General features: G+C 29.6%; 2 protein-coding genes across 2 annotated transcripts; both read right to left on the bottom strand.

Annotated features, from left to right (window-relative positions):
* Positions 1–2,373: 2,373 nt before the first annotated feature.
* LOC114186058 (3,9-dihydroxypterocarpan 6A-monooxygenase) lies at positions 2,374–4,141 on the bottom strand. Its single transcript, XM_028074063.1, has 2 exons — positions 3,166–4,141; positions 2,374–3,091 (listed from the first exon to the last, which is right to left on the bottom strand). Exons 1-2 carry the CDS (start codon positions 4,066–4,068, stop codon positions 2,474–2,476), a joined length of 1,521 nt encoding a protein of 506 aa, XP_027929864.1. The 5' UTR covers positions 4,069–4,141; the 3' UTR covers positions 2,374–2,473.
* Positions 4,142–9,111: 4,970 nt separating this feature from the next.
* Positions 9,112–11,263, bottom strand: LOC114186067 (cytochrome P450 93A3-like). The gene is made up of 2 exons (XM_028074076.1): positions 10,347–11,263; positions 9,112–10,136 (listed from the first exon to the last, which is right to left on the bottom strand). Exons 1-2 carry the CDS (start codon positions 11,226–11,228, stop codon positions 9,507–9,509), a joined length of 1,512 nt encoding a protein of 503 aa, XP_027929877.1. The 5' UTR covers positions 11,229–11,263; the 3' UTR covers positions 9,112–9,506.
* Positions 11,264–18,257: the final 6,994 nt, after the last annotated feature.

Raw genomic sequence — 18,257 nt, 5'->3', positions numbered from 1 at the left:
CGTTGCCATCCCTACAAACGCTCCCCAACAAACTCACTCGGAGATGCATCGTTGCTACTTGTTAAAACATAAGTCTATTCACCTCTCTTTATGACAATAAACAATATAAATTTAATTAAAAGATTAGATTGTATAATTATTATTAAAATGAAAACTTTACTACTAAAATTTATTTTGAAGTTATTAAAAAATGAATAGTTTATTAACTTTTATAATGCTTTAATTACATAGCACTTCAAAATAATGGAACAACCTTTGGCTTCATCCCACTATATTCCATATTTATTTTAAGGGTCTTAAGAATAATTAATATACATTGGATTCTATAAAAGTATATAGATAAGTATGATATTAAATAAAATCTAACCTAATAATCATTAATGTAACTTTATTTTCTTTAAAGGACAAAAATGTCCATAAATATTGTACATATATATTTAATATTTTATTTAATGTTCACAAATAAAAGTAAAAAATAAATTAAATAATAAAATAACTATATTTTAATGTTGCTAAAAGCTAAATATTATTAAATATAAAAAATCTTAAATTAACAGAAAAACTAACAAAAAAATAGTGTTAAATATTTAACTTTTTTTTAAAAAAATAAGAAAGTATAAATTGACAGAAAAACCAAAAAGAAATTAGTGTTAAGCATCTAAAAATGTTAAAAAAAAAAGAACAATTAAAATATCAATTTGAGACTTAATTAATTTTTTTTAGTTGAGACTTTAAAAAGTTCAAAGTCCTCGTTTTATAAAATAAGTTATTGTCTAAAAATTTAAAAAAGTATTTTTATCTTTATAAAATTTATTATGTGCATTTATACTATTTTAATTATTACATTTAATTATTTCAACTTTAAATATAAAAATATAATATCAAAACACATTTATTATTTCTTAACCCGTACCTACCGGTTAACATTTTCCTATTTTAAATGTTTAACCTTTGACATTCGGAAAGAAGAATGGTTACACAAACACATGAAACATCTTCGACACAAAATTCCTTAGGTATAGATTTAAATTTCTACGTAAATAATTAACAGAGGGAATTCTCTGCTTTACATCAGTTGAACAAGGAATTTGGGAGTGGTAACTAGTATGCCCTAAAAATTATATATAAATTTTTGTAGCCGTTCTAATAAACAAATTTGTAAGCTGCGTTTGTTGCTGCTTGTCCAGAATGATAAACCACTTTTCGAAGAAAAAACGTGTAAGCCACTTCTGATGCAACTTAGAAATGACAAAACTCTAATATAAATGTTTAAGTCAGAAATTGATTGTACCTTATATTTGTTTATTTTTGTTTTATGTTGGTTGAATATTTTTTGCTGCATAAATTTTCTTTTTGTGTAGCCTTTATTTATATTTAGTAATTGATATTGAAAATTAATATATTATTTATATAATGTAAAAAACTTATAAAAAAACGAAAAATTATTTTTTGACAGTCTTTTTGACAAATTTTTTATAATGTCGACGTGAGAACAAATTTTTGGATTAAAGAAAAATTTGATGCGACTTGAAAAGGGAATTTAAAGATTTCGTGTGATTTAAAAATAAAATTTTGTTAAAATTTTCCAAAATATCATGTCCTAAAAAGATAATGGAACTGGTAACTATGTATTCGATATCATTCTTGTTTCTGTTTGAAAAATAAAACTGATTAACATATTTGTCTTCAGGTACACATGTTTGAGAACAAATAAATTGAATAATATTATATGGTAATTTGCTATCACCAAAATAGATAAGGAGAATGATTTTATTAATCGTTAAATTTTGATAATTTTATCTTATAAACTTAGATAGTATTTTAGTTGTTTTTTATTGTTTTATTTTTTTATTTTGTTATATTTTAAAATCATTTAAAATATATCATCTTAAGATGTAAAAATGAAGTTGTCAAAATGATCATAATATAGAGTCCAAATTAAATAAAGACAATGATATTATAATTCCTATTTTTTTACTTTTACCCTTTAAATTCTGACGTGACTTAATGTGAATTATTATTAATGTATCACTATCTTTTTTATTTAAAAGAATCAATAACACACTAAACAACATCGAGAAGTACAAAATGAGAGAACAAAATGGGAGTAAAAATATAATTTTCGGATAAATAAATAATGCATGAATACTTAAAACCAAGTTTCCTTTTGATTTGTCCTTTTAGTTGGTTAATTAATTGATTACTATATTGTTTAATCAGTTGTTCCCAATCCTCCTCTTGGTTTTTTCGTTTGGCAGCTTATTCCCACCAATCTCAAAACTGCTGGCTTCTTGATGACAGCACAATGAGACACATTATTTGGCAGAAACTATGAACATGTTCAAAAGAATCACACTTAGATGACACATGATGTTTTTGCAAACATTAAAATCTGCGGAAGGCATATTTGACAGAAGAGCAGTTATTTAGTTCACAGAAAAGAACTTTTGACAGAGATAACAGCAGTGTAGAATTAAAAAGGAGTAAAACGAGTGAGAGGGTAACAAACAAGTGGCTTTGCCAATCCTGTAGAAAATGATGACCCTTCTTCCAAACAAACCCTATCTCCATCTTTAGTCTTCCATCGAAAACATTGGATCAGTGATGCAACTGTCACTTGTATGACAGTTAAGGCAAGGGAAGATCCAGGGCATCCCCTCCTCCCAGACCCAAATGGAAGGTACCTGAAATCACCACCGTTCATTGTATTTATCATCCCATCACCGTCTTCCAAGAACCTTTCTGGTATAAACTCCTCTGGGTTGCTCCACGCTTCTGGGTCCCGCATGATGGCGTACACATTGATCAGTGTCCGTGTCTGGCCCTTTATATCATAGCCGTTGATGGTGCAGTCCTCTGCTGATTCTCTCAGAGCAAACGGTGCCGTTGGGTGGAGTCTTAGCACTTCCTTCACAATGGCTTCGAGATAACGTAGATTTTGAAGGTCTGATTCAGTGACCAACCTGCTACTACCCACCACTGCATCAATCTCTGCCCTCACCTTCCTCAACACTCCTGGGTTGCTCATGATTTCTGCCATGGCCCATTGGGACGCTGTTGAAGACGTGTCTGTTCCCGCTAGGAAAATATCCTTCACACAACAAAAATTTAGTCACTTTTACGCAAAAAAAAAGTGAATATTCATGGCAAAAGATAAGAACTTACTAGGAAGAAGGCCTTGATATCATTCCTTGTTAACCTCATTTCAGCATTTGGATCTTTGTGGACTCGCAGTAGAATATCCATCATGTCTCCACTTTCGAAGTTTTTCACTTCGTGTTCCTCTAAAATGCGCTCCAAAACCCGATCGAATTTGCCAACTATTCTAACAAGCTTCTTCCCATACCCAAACAAGTCAAACTTTCCCAAAGGTCCCAACACCTCACCCATGCTCAACTTAGCTCCGATGTGCATGAACTCCCTCACCAGGCCAAGAATATCCTCGGCATCATTAACGTTGTCCAAACAGCTAGTACTCATGGCCATCCGACACAGGATGTTGTTGGTCAAAACAGTGAGTGCACGGCTCAAATCCGTGTCCCTTCCTTGGGAGGAACACTCCGCAAGAGATTTCAAGAGCTTCTGTATCTCCTGCTCTCGGATGTGCCGGAAGCGCCCAAGCTGCGTGGTGGAGAGAAGTTGAGTAACGCAAAGCTTCTTGATGAAGCGCCAATAAGGGCCATAGGGGGCAGTGACGAAAGAAGAACCTTTGTATAAGAAGTTGTCTGCGGATCCAAACTGGGGCCGGTGACAGAAATTGAGGTCATGCGTTTTCATCACTTCTTTGGCGACTTGGGCGTTGGAGACAACTACGCATGTTGAGGCACCTAAACGGAGCTGAATGAGAGGGCCATATTTGCGAGCCAGAACTTGGAATGATTTTGGTACGACGGAACCCACAAGGTGGAGATGGCCGATGATGGGAAGCGACGGTGGAGTTGGTGGAGGTCGAACACTGCCATTTTTGGTTCTTAAAATGCTAAGGGACTTGAAAAGTAGAGTCAAAACAAGGAAGGCTAAGGAGAAGGAGATGATGTAACACAAAAAGGTAGCACCAGCAGCACCCATAGATGAGTTTTGGGTCACACTATTTGGTTCCTTTTCTTGGAGTCCAAACTCTAACCAAGTTGCAGAATGTCTTGATTTTTAGGTGGCTTAGTGATATAGCAATTTGCAATTTATATTAGTTTGGGGTAAAAATATTTTATGCACTTCTAATATTTTCTCTTTGCAAATATGAAATCAAATTTCTTAATGTTAATTTAATATATTTTGTTTTTGGTGGTGCATGGATTCTCCCTCCCTCGATACAAATGCAGTTTTATATTCTATTTGGAATGACACCACTGATGGCAATATTTCAACCAATTCGATTCAAGACTATAGAGGAAATTAAACAAAAACAGACATCAAACAGTCCGAAACCTTCTCAATTATCACAAATGGTCCTATGCGAGTAAAATATTATATATATGTATATGTATCGGTAGGTTTATAAGGAGGGGTATCATCGGGAAGAACAAATACCAATAAGACCTGAACTCAATCATATAAGGCACTGTCACCACTCTCAACTCAAAACCTTAAGACAATGAGTTTATGAGCCTTGATCCTTATATGGTGCTCTACTTTCTCATTTCAGGTTAATGTGGGACTTAGATTCACATTTAAATTCCTAACATGTATCTTATTTTATCGAGTTATAAATAAAAACTTTCCTCTTCTTCATTGTTTTCGATACTTATTATGAAAAATTCTATTCCAATATCTTAGATCTTTGATATTAGATCTTAAGACAAAATGCTAATTTCATCCAAAACTCAACAACAAAATTTTGAGATTTTAATATCTTAAGAAGCCGAATTCAACTATTAAATAATGAATCACTAAAAAAAAAAAAAAAACAACAAGAAGGACTAGAAATGAAATAAAAGTTATAAAGAAAATATAAATTAGAAATAAGAAAAAAGTTGAGTAGGTCTATAATAAATAAAGCTCGGTTTTTTTACAAATATGGGGCAAGTTTTCCCGTAATTCACAAATATATGCAGTTGACCTTTATGGAATGGGTAAATCGTATGGATCATGTACGACTTCTGTGAAAAGCAAGTGGCGTGTCCCATTCCAACGGTTTGTGTGTTTATCCATAAAACTAACACTGCTAGGATTTGAAACGACTTTAGACTAAGCTAAAGTCAGTAGGTGTATGAACGACTTCTGTTCTGTACTTGATTGAACTGAAGTCGTGTTCAGTATAGACTTTTTTTTTAACATTGTTTAAAAATTTGTAAGTACAAAAACAAAACAGCAACACACAGTAAACAAAAAAAAAAAAGAATATTCTTTCACTAGGCCTCATCAAGAACAAAAGAAAAACTAACCAAAACAAAATGGTTAACAAAAGCTGATGAACAATAAAAGATGCAGAAGAAAATACTTCAGACGACAACCAAAGATCAGAATGAAAAATGAACAAACAATAAACATTCACACATTCATTTCGAAAACAAAAGAAAAAAAAACGGGGGAAGAAAAAAACCTGAAACAGAGCACACCTCAGTCCACAGATGGAGAGAAGCGGAAACCAAAAGCCATGATATAAAACTGAAATGAAAAACAGACGAAGAAAACATTATAATCTTCTTCTACTGCAATATACAGATATCAATCAACCAATGAATCACAAATGAAGCAGTGCTCAGCACATATAAAACTAATCACCGAGTGTTGGAAATAGTACAAGTGTGAGTCAAATTTCATATTGGATACAAAAGACAAAGTTAAACACTATATAAAAATAAAGACCCATAACAATATTACCTTAAGATTTTGGTATAAAAGTGGTGTCTAAGGTCTTATGTGTGATATATAAAAAATATGTATAAAACCAACACTAAGAATGTTAACGTCATTATATTTATCCTCATTTGATAAAGTTTTCTTTATATGTAGTAAATTTTGAAAGTTCAAATTTATCACTTATATTACATTTGATAATTTATTAATGATATAAAATGACATTGTATTTTTTTAATCATATTTTATCACACTTTTTTTTGTTAAAAAGTAATAACAACAATAATTTACACATGATTTTTAATTTATGAATATAACAATTATGAGCACTATCTCACATTTACTGAACAAGATTTTTACTCTACAAAACATGAATACCTTATTTATTATATTTCAACTCAATTTGTTATGTCAATGTGATTTAGGGACATTACTTTACAAAACTTAAAATACTTTTTTTTAGTTTTTTAATGTAATGTCTAAAAGTATTGGTGAAATTAAATTATCTTATTTTTTCCATATATTTCTTAGTTAATATCTTAATGCCACGACATACGATTATGATATACAAATACATAGGCAATGGGGAAACTTTAACAAAAATTGTAAGGAACATATTTACAATTGTTATATATAAATTATTTTTTCTAATTAAAAAAAGTTTTCATTTCTTCAGATAAATTTTTTTATTCAAAACAAACACTCATGACAATAGAATCCAACAAATATGACAATAATATATATGAAATAATAACATAAAGTTTATCATCAACAACAATATGTTAAAAAAAAAGTTACATTCCCCGGATCAAGTTCTTCAAATTCATTATATATAATTTTAGGAACCTTATAGAGTTGGTTTTCATTTTCTTCAATTTTTGGATGCTCATGAAATTTTTTAAGTTAAGATGACATAGATGCATTTTTTTCATCTTCATCACAAGCCTTCCACTTGAAAAAATAATCAATTATTTTACTCTTTATCATAATTTTTCTAATATAAATTTGTCACCTCTCATCTATTTAGAAAAAATATTAAATTATGAATACCCCAAATTAAATCTTAAAACCAAGACTCAATATTTTGAGAAAACTAATAACTTCTAAATGATTAATTTTCTTTACCTAAGAGTAGATTCCTAATTTTGCTCTTCACTTACACAACTTCAAAGCCTAAAATAAAGCTCTATCTACACAAAAAAAAGTTTGATCAACAATTAAAGTATGATTTCATGATCTCTACCAGATAGAGATATGCCTAGAGCATAAAAAAAACACATATAAGACGAAAACATATTGCTTAAAAAAAAGGTAAAAAAATGAACTTACTCAAAAGAAAAAATTATTCGGTCCAAAATGTTTCCTAACTCTTCAATTTTTCTGCAGTGCAATTTGATTTTGAAAATAATAATAAAATTGATGATGAAAATTGAGATGGAAATAAAAAGAGAGAAAAAGATGAAGATATAAAAGAGAAAAAAAAATCAAATAAATAAGTAAAAGAAATGATAATAGAAAAGAAAACATGAGTTTTAAATTTTAAAAAATCTTTTTTAAACTAAATTAATATAAATAAATTAATAATATATAAATATTTTTTTACAAATATATATATATAAAAAGAAAAGTCGGAGAGTCGTGGCTCTTTTGTCAAAGCTATGATCCGCTCCTGTACACATAACGACTTGTAATTCAAAAATTTCAAAAATTTTAAAAGTATTTTCATAAAAAATTGAAAAAAGAAAGAAGATTTTCAAGTAAAATTAAATTCTTTTACCAAATCACTTAAGAAAGTAACAACATAAATATTTTGATAAAAATAACTCATAATTTCTTAATTTCTAAATATTTTATAAATGCTGTAAAAATGTTCTTTTTACTAACTATAGGATGACGTAGAGGTAAATATTTCTTAAAAAAATGTAGTTGGTGTGGAAACTTTTCATAAATCCGAAATAATTATTAACTAATAGTTAATTATTGATTTGTTCGTGTATTAAGATTTATGTAAGAGATAGTTGTTTTCTAATATACATTTGCAAGATCAAGAAGTTAATTAATGCATATAATTATTTTTAAGGGTTAAATATGTTTTTCTCCTTCAAGTTTAAGTGAATTTTGAAATTAGTCTCTCTTTGATACTTTATACCAATTTAGTCTTTCATCTTTATAAATACGTAAATTTAGTCATTCTTATTGAATTTTGTTAAATTTATTTGACATTTTAAACACTTCTTATGATAATATTTGAGTTAACATTAAAGCGAATATGTGTCAAATGATGTAAACAATTCAAATACTATCATGAAATGCGCTTGAAACGGCAGATAAACTTAACAAAATTTAGTTAAAAGAATTAAATTAATGTATTTTTAAATATGAAGGACTAAATACTAAATTGGTCGAAAGTTTTGGAGATGAACTAATTTCATATTTCACTCAAACTGAAACTTGAAGGACTAAAAACATATTTAACCTTATTTATAAATTATATGATACACGTGGACACGACTGATGGATTAAATCAAAAGTATTTATAATCATCTACCAAGATATTATGTAAGATGTTAGAAAAACCTTCACATACGAAAAGGGAAATTTAATTTAGGGGTTCTTGTAATACCTGATCCATTTGCTTAACTAACTTGCTTATATTTGTGAAAAAAAAATTGCTTTTTAGTTATTAGTTTTTAAAAAAATAATGATTATAAGCAATTCCTTTTGAAATATTGATGGGAATAAAATCTTTTAATTAAAATTAAATTAATAACATTGTCGTAATTAATAATAAAATTAAATATGTTTTTAGCTTTTAAATTTGATGTGAATTACAATTTTATATAATTTAGTTTTCAAATTTTAAAATTAAATAAATATAATCATTTTATTCTTATCGTGTTAAACTTGTTCTGATGTATTAAGATATTTGAAATGTGGTTTAAGTTTAAATGTTAATTTTAGAATACCGTTTAAAACGGTATAAAAAAATTAATGTCTGAATTAAAATATATTTGAAAGTTTGGAAAAAATTCAGTTACACTAACAAATTCCAAATGGGGCATACCACGTGCACCTTTGTCTAAAATATAATGATTTTTTAACTAATAAATTTTAATATTTTTCTTTTATAATTTTAAGTATCATTTTTTAAATAATTTTTTATTTTTATTTATTTATTTTTAATATTTTAAAATCATTTAAAAGATTATTCATAAAAAAACCGTAAAGATTTTTTATTCAAAATATAACTATTCTTGTCCGAAATAATAAAGCACAAAAGATACCACCCTAAAATCACCACTAGAACAACCACCCTAAAATAAAACCATAAAGATTTATTATTCAAAATATAATTATTTTTGTCTGAAACAATAAAGGACAGAAGATCCCATTCCAAAATAGGCTTTTGTGTATTTAGGGGTTTTTCTAAATTTAAATTTGTAAGAATGTTCCGTTGAATTTTTCTTTTTCAAATTAGGGTCAAGTAGAATTATCATGCACAAAATTTATAAAAAAAAATTCAACAGACAATGTTTACAAATTTAAATTTAAAAGAACCTAGATAAAAAAAAGCCCTGAAATCACCGCTGCAACAACCACGCCTGAGAAAACAACACAACACCACCCAGACACAACTACAAAACTTATTGCATCTTCGACATGACATCATATGAAAGCGACAAATAAACGAACGTTTCTATTAAGAAAAGTCACATAGAAGGGAATGGGTTAAGCCTTGGAACAGGGACACAGATTAAGGGGTGAGCCCTTGGAAGAGTGAGGCCAGGTTTTTCTTCCATGTCCACCTTGCCATCTCCACCATTAACCTTTAACTGGAAACACTGAATCAGTGCACCTAGATTCACATGCACAACATGTAATGCTAGAGAAATACCAGGGCACCTTCTTCTCCCACTTCCAAAAGGAAGAAGATTATAACTTTGTCCCCTAACATCAAATTCACTACGCCCATTTTCATCAATAAACCTCTCTGGCATGAACTCAAGAGGATTTTTCCACTGATTGGGGTCTCTGCCAATAGCCCAAATGTTGATAAATAATCGAGTTTTGGGCGGAATATTATACCCACACACCACCTCACTTGTTGATGACTCTCTAAGATTTAATGGAAAAGGTGGGTGAAGCCTTAATGTTTCTTTAACAATGGCTTGCAGGTAAGGAAGGTTCTTAATGTCTGATTCTTCTACGATTCTACTCTTTCCAACCATTGCATCTATTTCTAGCCTTGCCTTCTCCAACACATGTGGATGGTTTATTAACTCCGACATAGCCCATTCTATGGTTAGTGAAGTTGAGTCAGTACCAGCAACAAATATTTCCTAAATATTGTCATCAGAAACACACATGTTAGTCATGTTTGCATGAAAGGAATCAAGAATGGACGCCTGCACGATAAAACTGGAAATTATTATGTTTTCCACTGTGATAACAAAAATTGTTAAACGTTATTTCTGAAAATTCAGCTATAAGCAATAGTTTAAATTCGTTATCCCGTTTAAGCATGAAAATGAAAAACTGCATATACTTACTAGGATGAAGGACTTAATGTTGTCTTTGTTTAGTTTCATTTCAGAACTCTCATCTTCGAAGATGTCCAACAAAACATCAAGCACATCGTTAAACGAACGTGTTCCACCGGTTTCTTTCTTGTTCCTTCTTTCCTCTTCACGCTGCTTTATGATTCTGTCCAACACAGCATCAAACCTGTCCCGAGTTTTCTTGAGCCTCACGTTGAATCCCTGCAAATCGAAACGCTTCAAGAACCAAATGAAGTCTGATATGTTGAACTGCCCCAGGAGCTCTGCGGCATCTGCCACCAGCTTTGTCAACTCTTTTTCAGTACTGGTGTGACCCACAGTCATTCTGGACACGATGTTATTGGAGAGTGTCATCAACTCTTCTTCAAAATCCACGGCCTCACCAGCCACCCCTTTTTGGAGCAGGCGTTGGATGAACCTCTTGTTCTCTTGCTGCCTCACGGGAAGGAACTGCTCTAACATGTGGCCACCGAGAAGTTCAGACATGCACAATTTCTTCATGAACTTCCAATAGGGTCCGTAAGGTGCGAAGGTGAAGCCTTTGAAGCCGTAGGTTAAGGTCTCAATGGCCAAGGTTTGAGCAGGGCGGTTGGAGAAGGAGGATTCATGAGTTTTGTGGAACTCTTTGGCGGCTTCTGCGGTTGAAGCCACCACACAAGGGACTGAGCCGAGTAAAATGTGCATGATGGGTCCATAGCGGATAGAGAGGTTGTGAAAATCTTGGTGAGGTATTGTGGAGAGAAGGTGGAGGTGACCAATGATTGGGAGGGCCATTGGAGTTGGTGGAAGAAGGGTCTTCTTTTGTTTTCTCCATAGTATGAATGCAGTCACAACGGTGGAGATCAAACAAATCAGTGACAGTTGAAATGCCATACCTTGAGTGTATTATCGTTCTTTTTTGTTGATTGTGAGGTAGCATATAAGAAACCAAGAGTGATATTAAATAGTAAACACATCTTCAGAGTCAGTCTAAACCATTTGCCGGAATGATTGGAAATGAGACTAAAGTTTCTGCGAGTGGGGTCTACAAATATGTTTGGTGTAGGGATAATCGACACCCAGTTGAAATTTATGCCCATTTCACACTGTGACACGTTAACAAGTATATTATTATTTTAAGAATTCACGCGAATTGCCACCTGCGTCAAAAATGGATAAGAAGTTTTGCATGGATCTTGGATAGACGACATAGACTTATGATATATGTTATCATTAAAATAGTGAAAATTAGATTTTAAGTTTAACTCATTTGTATAAAATCTGTTTATGATATATGCAAATCCAACAAATATTAAATTTTGTTAGGATATAAGTGAAAGAAAAGTGGAAGTAAATAACATGTACTCAGTGGTATTTTGACAATATCAGTACGTTTACACCCAAGTGGGGTTATACACCAGAAAATGTTGTCAAACTCTTATCCTCTGTTTCTATCCACAGATTTACTGTATGCCAAGACGGAATAGCGAATGTGTGATGGGTTTGTTTCTATGAAATTAACGCAAAATAAGGATAGAGGGAAAGAAAGCCACATCACTGGATACAAAATTAAATCTTTGAACCTCTCATTTTAACCTATGTACTGTTTACTTTTGCGTTATTTGAATTGTGCATGTGACTTGAAGAAGCATCTGCTTCACTATTTCTTTCGTAGTTTAATCTTTAACTTTTAGTTTAAATAAGGTGGAAAGAATTGTGTTTAGTCATTACTTCCCACATCCATTATTTATATAAGGAGATCACAAGTAAATTTTGACCACAACTTTTATGATATTAAAAAGTTAGTAATTTTTTTTATAGAAAAAAGTGTTTCTTTTTGAAAGAGTTGTTACTTGACCAGAGACTCAAATGAAAATCACCGTCGTTAACTTATTTCATTCTAAATACTGCATTGACTTATGTTCCAAATTTGTGTTTGAAACTTTAAATTAAGGTTACTTTATTATTTTCAAAATTAATCTGTTCCTAATCTTCTTTCTTTCTTTCTTTTTTGGTTCTTAATTCCTCTTCTCCGGATATCTTGATCTTGCGAGAGGATATCTCACCCTAAACCATGTCTATTATATCCAATAATTAACCAAAAGTCCCACCAAATATGAGAAAAAATCCAATTATAAGAATATCACTAAATTCACCATCTTAGTGTTAGGAATTCAAGTGTGAGTCTAACTTCCATATTGAGTCAAAATGAAATAATTTGATGAAAGTTCATAAACTCATTATCTTAAGGTTTTGGGTTAAGAGTGGTTTTAATCCTTTATCTATGGGACTCATATCTCATTGGTATTTATATATATATATATATATATATATATATATATATATATATATATATATATATATATATATATTCATTTTTTAGGACTTTGAAATTTTACTTCAATCTGAATCTCAAATTTCTTGAGAATTCTAAAATCTATCTTGCTAGATTGGTATGTGTCATTTTCAGCAACTATCAAACATGCAAGGATCTTCACAATTTATATGATTTGGCTCAGCTACTGGTGCTACATTGAGCTCACACATGAATGTTGATAATATATTGAATATTGTTATCTGGAAGCTAGGGGAAGACAAAACATGAACACCAGTGATGATGTAATCCGACGTACTTTTGTTGTGTTGTTGTTCAGTCACCTTCTCTTTATAGATCAAACTACTTTTACTAGTATATATCTTGTTGCTTTAAATTCATGTCAATTTCAAATGTGTATGAATCTGGAATGTTCACAAGTGTGTTTTAGGTTGGAATGTTCATAGGAAAGGTTTTAGGTTGGAATTGTCTTGAGTGGATAATGAATCTGAAGAATGGAATTGTCTTGAGTGGATAATGAATTTGTAGAATGGTATTGTCTACAATTTTTTAAATCAGAAATTAGTTTAACCATTCATCACTCACCAACTGTAGTTACAATTGTCTTATGGTGGGGTGGAGTTATATTATCACATTAGAGCCAATGACTTTGTCAAGGCATGTTGACCTCGGGTTTTTTTACATTTCTAGTACAGTTTAGATATGAAATTCCAAAAAAGTGCACTTTTGAAAAAAAAAAATCATATGATACGATTTTATTACAGAGAAGTTTTCTCAAAATGATAAGACTTCTATTAAAATTAGTTGAAGTCGTATCAAAATGGCAAGATTTTAGTACAAAAAGTGAAGTCGTTCCATCTTGATACGATATCAATTAACATAATAATTTATTTAAGCAAAGTCGTGTCATGTCTTCAGTTTTGGACAATTTATGAAGAAGTCTCAATATGGAAAGACTTTAGTGTCAGAAAAATTTATGAAGAAATCATTCTAATATGGAAAGACTTTAGTACCAGAAAATTAAAAAATTATAAAAATGAAATATTTTTAATTTAGTTAAATAATAAAAATAAAATAATAAAACACATTCTCTAAAACATAATCAGTGAAAAAAATTATTAAGATTTGTTCATCATCACAAAATGGCTTAAAAGCTATTTATGGGACCCTCTGCCACAAAGTCTTCTTCTTTGTCGTCTAGGTATAATATGAGGGGCTTGAGGTGGATTGTCATCATCATTATCCTCATATTGTTGTGTTTGATTGATATCTTCCAACATTTGTGGCGACATTGTAGGCTAATAATATTGTTGAAAGGATATGGGACATGCATATGTTAAAAAGTAGGTGTTTATTTTAAAGATAATAATAAAAGATGTTAAAATAAGGATAATTAGCTCTACTGAACAAGCACGAAAACATTCTCGAGCTAAATAACAATGTTTATAAATAGAATTTTCAATAATCTTCACGGTTTTAACAATTTAATTTTGGCTCACATGTTTAAAAGTTGATAATTTGAGTTGAGCTGCAGTGAAATTTTCCTGACACGGAAGTCTTCCCATATTGGGACGACTTCTTTATAAATTTTTCTAACACTGAAGTCTTTTCATATTGAGACAACTTCTTCATAAATTGTCCAAACTAAAGTCGTGCCAACATGGCACAATTTTGCTTAAACAGATCATTAAGTTAATTGAAGTTGAATCAAGATAGGACAATTTCACTTTTTGTACTAAAATCTTGCTATTTTGGCACGACTTCATCTAATTTTAATAGAAGTCTCGTCGTTATGATACGACTTATTCATAATTAAGTCGTATCAATATGCTGAGACATTTCCTGTGAGGGAATTTTCTAAAAACTGTACCATTCTTGCAATTTCAAATCATCTTTAAGTTTTGTAGACTTTCAATTTCAAATTTTGCATACAGTTACAACCAACATTGAATATGAATATTGAAAGTATTCTTTATTTTAAATTATAATCTTCCGAGTTATTCAAAGGTAGTTACATTTTAAAATTTCTTGGATGATAATTTAAATATGATTAAAATTGAATTTAATAATTTTAATGACAGTTATTCAGGTGGTTACATTAAATTGTTATTACGATACTTCTATGACACCAAATTCTAAGTCAATGGATTAAATAAAATAGTGGCAATTTGAACCAACGCTGAACAATTCACGGACGTTAAGATATTATTTTTTAAGTGCTCCTTCCTTATTTACATCCAACAAAAGTTCAAGACCTTGAATGACACAAAGTTTCTAAATTGTTATCACTTTGATGATTTTACAGAAGTTATATCAATATAAAATCATTCTAAACACATTTATATTCATCAAAGTTTATATGATATATACTAAAAAAAAATCATGTTATGTTAATTAAATAACATATTATTTTATAAATTATTGATTTTTAAAATAGTCTCTAATATCAATTAAAACTTATAATTAATTTGTGAGTTAAAATCTAAATTAATTTTTAACATTAATTATCTAGATTTTATTTACCAACTACTATTCATTCAAAACCGCTGTTTATTTTTAACTATTATTTCAGCTAATAACTGTTATTTTACTTTTAGAGTGACATTGGCATTTCTCGTTTTATTTAAAAATATAAATTTACCAAAATTTAAATAAAAAACATAAAAATTATAAGTTAAAAAGTGAATTTTAAAATATAATTTTTCTGTAAATAAGAAATAGAATAGCTAAATCATGTATAAATTACTTTCTTTTTCTTAAGACGAGAGAAAAAATTTAATAAATTTTTTATAAATAATTAAATTGTTCATTTATAAAATATTCTCTATTTTTAATTTTAGAAATTTAATTTTTAATTGACATAATTTTTATTTAAGTTTTGATAAAAATTTTATTTTTAATAAAATATGAGATAGATTTAATTTTATTAATTAAAAGAAATATTCATTTTAAAAAATTAAAATTATCATTTTATTAAACGCATATAAATGACTACAAAAAAATTATTATTTAGCGGAGTTTTTTTTTTCGATTTATGGAGGTTTTCACCCTCTGCAAATTAATTTGCGGGGGTTTTTTTAAGCCTCCACATTTAGAGTCGCCACAAGTTATTTGTGAAGGTTTTGAGTGACCCCTGGTATCCGAGTTATATTGCAGAGGTTATTTTGTGGAAGGTTTTAACCTCTTCTATTGGTGTCTATTATTTTGTGGAGGTTTGAAACCTCATTTATTTGTAATTACCCACCTGCATTTACAATTTATTAATTAATGAAATTATCTTTATAATAATAAATAAATAAAATATGTAAATTTGTTAAGTACACAAAAATTAACCAAAATTAATTTTATTGATGATTTGATAAAGTATTAACATTTACAATGTAAATATAAAAAAAATACATAATGTTGAAAAAAGAAAATACATAATCTTATAAATATAAAAATTGAGTTTAGAGTTTAAAGCTACTCAAACAAAGATTAATCTATTGATCTCTTCGTTGTTCTTCTTCCTAGTCCTCTGTCGATTCTTTTTCAAAAAGAGAAAGATAACTCTTTGAATAAGGCTTACATTATTAAGTGATGAATATTTCTGGAGAGAGTATTTCTGGAGATGATCAAAGAGTATTTCTGGAGAGCAATGACAACAATTTCTTATGTTGTTGGAAAGTTCTATCAGTACTTTCGATACCTCTGATGCAAGTCAAATGCAAGGGTCCTTGAACATGGCTTCACAGATCATGGTGTCTGAAAACATTTTCAAATCAAATTATGTAAATTATAGTGTTAGTTAAACTGCTTGTCCAAAGCACAATATTATAGTGAAAAACAATGGCCAGAGCCACATGAGTATTTCTAAATTAACCCACAAATAACAATGACTTATCAACACTTACTATATTATTAGCATGAAAGCTCACATCTTGGATAATGCTAAAAGCATCTTTGATAGCCAGCGGTATGATACCAGTACAATTTTAGTCTCCCTGCAAAAATCATTATTAAAATGTAAATAAAAAAGCACAACTTTAAAGATCTAGTAAATTTATAAAAATAGATCATGAAGAAGATTCTAGGAAAATACATCAATGTGTTAATTTCACAAGAAATGGTAAAGAAGATACGTAGATCACTAACTTTTACCTTTGATTTGATCATATAACTTTTCACAAGAAAATAGTCATGTTTATTCTAATCTGTAAATAGATTATTTTTAATCTATGCAATTTTAGAGAATAAAAAGTAAAATAGAAAACTAAAACTCATGCATACGTATTGATATTTATAAGAATCAAAATAAAATAATTCTTCATTGTAGAAATCGAAAGGAAAAGTTTTTAAAACTATAAATGATTAAGCCTAAAGTTAATATTACTCTATTATAACTAAAAGACAAAGAGATTAAAATTAACATGACTGCAAACATGACAGAGCCCTAGAGGAGCAGAACCCTACAGATACAACATCAGTATGAATTTCTTAAACATCAGGTATTTCTACTAAAATTGGGGAGGTGGAATTCAATAAAATCATCTAAAGAAAAAAGAAAAAACCCTAAATCATCACTTACGTGACAAAGAAAAAACCAATTCTCGAAGATGCAGAGTCTCTTTTCTCGTGTGAGCGTCAAAGTCGAGATAGAGAGGGAACAATGATCGGTGCCGCTACGTGATGCCTCAGCCGAATGAAGGACGCACAGTGTTTGGATTGGGACGTTGTTCCTAGGTATCTCACAACTTGAAGCTTGTTCGAGAAGGGTGAAGGGTTTTGTTCAATGACAAACGAAGAACGAAACAGTGAAGGTTTAGAAATGAAAAGGAGGGAAGGAGTGAAAAAACGAGAAGGAAAAAAAATAAAGGTGAAAAAAAAAATCACAGATAACCTCCTCCAAATAGAATGAAAACCCCTGCTATTATTTTCATTTTAGATAATCTGTAAAATCATTCCAAATAATATTAATTTGTCGAGGTTTCTTACGACCTCCGCAAAATAACCTCTCCTAAAATCAAATTTTTTTGTAGTGAATTTTATATTTTAGAATGTATGATTCAAAATTTATTTTTTATTTTTATTTTGAAATGCACTGTCTCAAATAAAAAAATTGTATTTCAAAATATATAATCCAAAATACGAAATTTATATTGCATATCGAACAATCATAATACATTTTTTGTTTTGTATGTTAAAATATATAATCGAAAATATAAAAGAGAAATTGTATTTTTAATTCTACATTTCAAAATATAAAAGTATATAGACAATTATGTAGGTGCAGGAAGAAATGGCCTGGATTATGTTCTACTTATATCCAATTACAATGAGACACTTATACTCCAAATATCGGGCCTCACGTGTTACAATAATTGGGCTATCTTTGTTTTAGATTTCATACTTTCGCAGTTGCTTCCTGGATCCCTGTTTACTCGTATAAATAGAATTATCCTTTCGTCTCTTCTGGATTGTATAAGTTAGAAGTCAAATAACTTTCAAAAATTAAAAATTGTTAAAAAAAAATAATTGCAATAGTACACAGTTATAAATTTATTTTCAACTTTTATATTATTTAAATCAAAAAAATTCAAAAAAAAATT

Source organism: Vigna unguiculata, chromosome 1 (genome assembly GCF_004118075.2).
Source record: "Vigna unguiculata cultivar IT97K-499-35 chromosome 1, ASM411807v1, whole genome shotgun sequence".
Classification (NCBI taxonomy): domain Eukaryota; kingdom Viridiplantae; phylum Streptophyta; class Magnoliopsida; order Fabales; family Fabaceae; genus Vigna; species Vigna unguiculata.
Note: the sequence above shows the minus strand (reverse complement) of the source record. Positions and strands in the feature narration are given on the sequence as shown.

Coding starts and splice junctions, on each gene's coding strand:
- LOC114186058 (XM_028074063.1), bottom strand. CDS start 4,068: ATGGGTGCTGCTGGTGCTACCTTTTTGTGTTACATCATCTCCTTCTCC. Junction 3,092..3,165: donor ATATCAAGGCCTTCTTCCTA/GTAAGTTCTTAT, acceptor TGTTGTGTGAAG/GATATTTTCCTAGCGGGAAC.
- LOC114186067 (XM_028074076.1), bottom strand. CDS start 11,228: ATGGCATTTCAACTGTCACTGATTTGTTTGATCTCCACCGTTGTGACT. Junction 10,137..10,346: donor ACATTAAGTCCTTCATCCTA/GTAAGTATATGC, acceptor GACAATATTTAG/GAAATATTTGTTGCTGGTAC.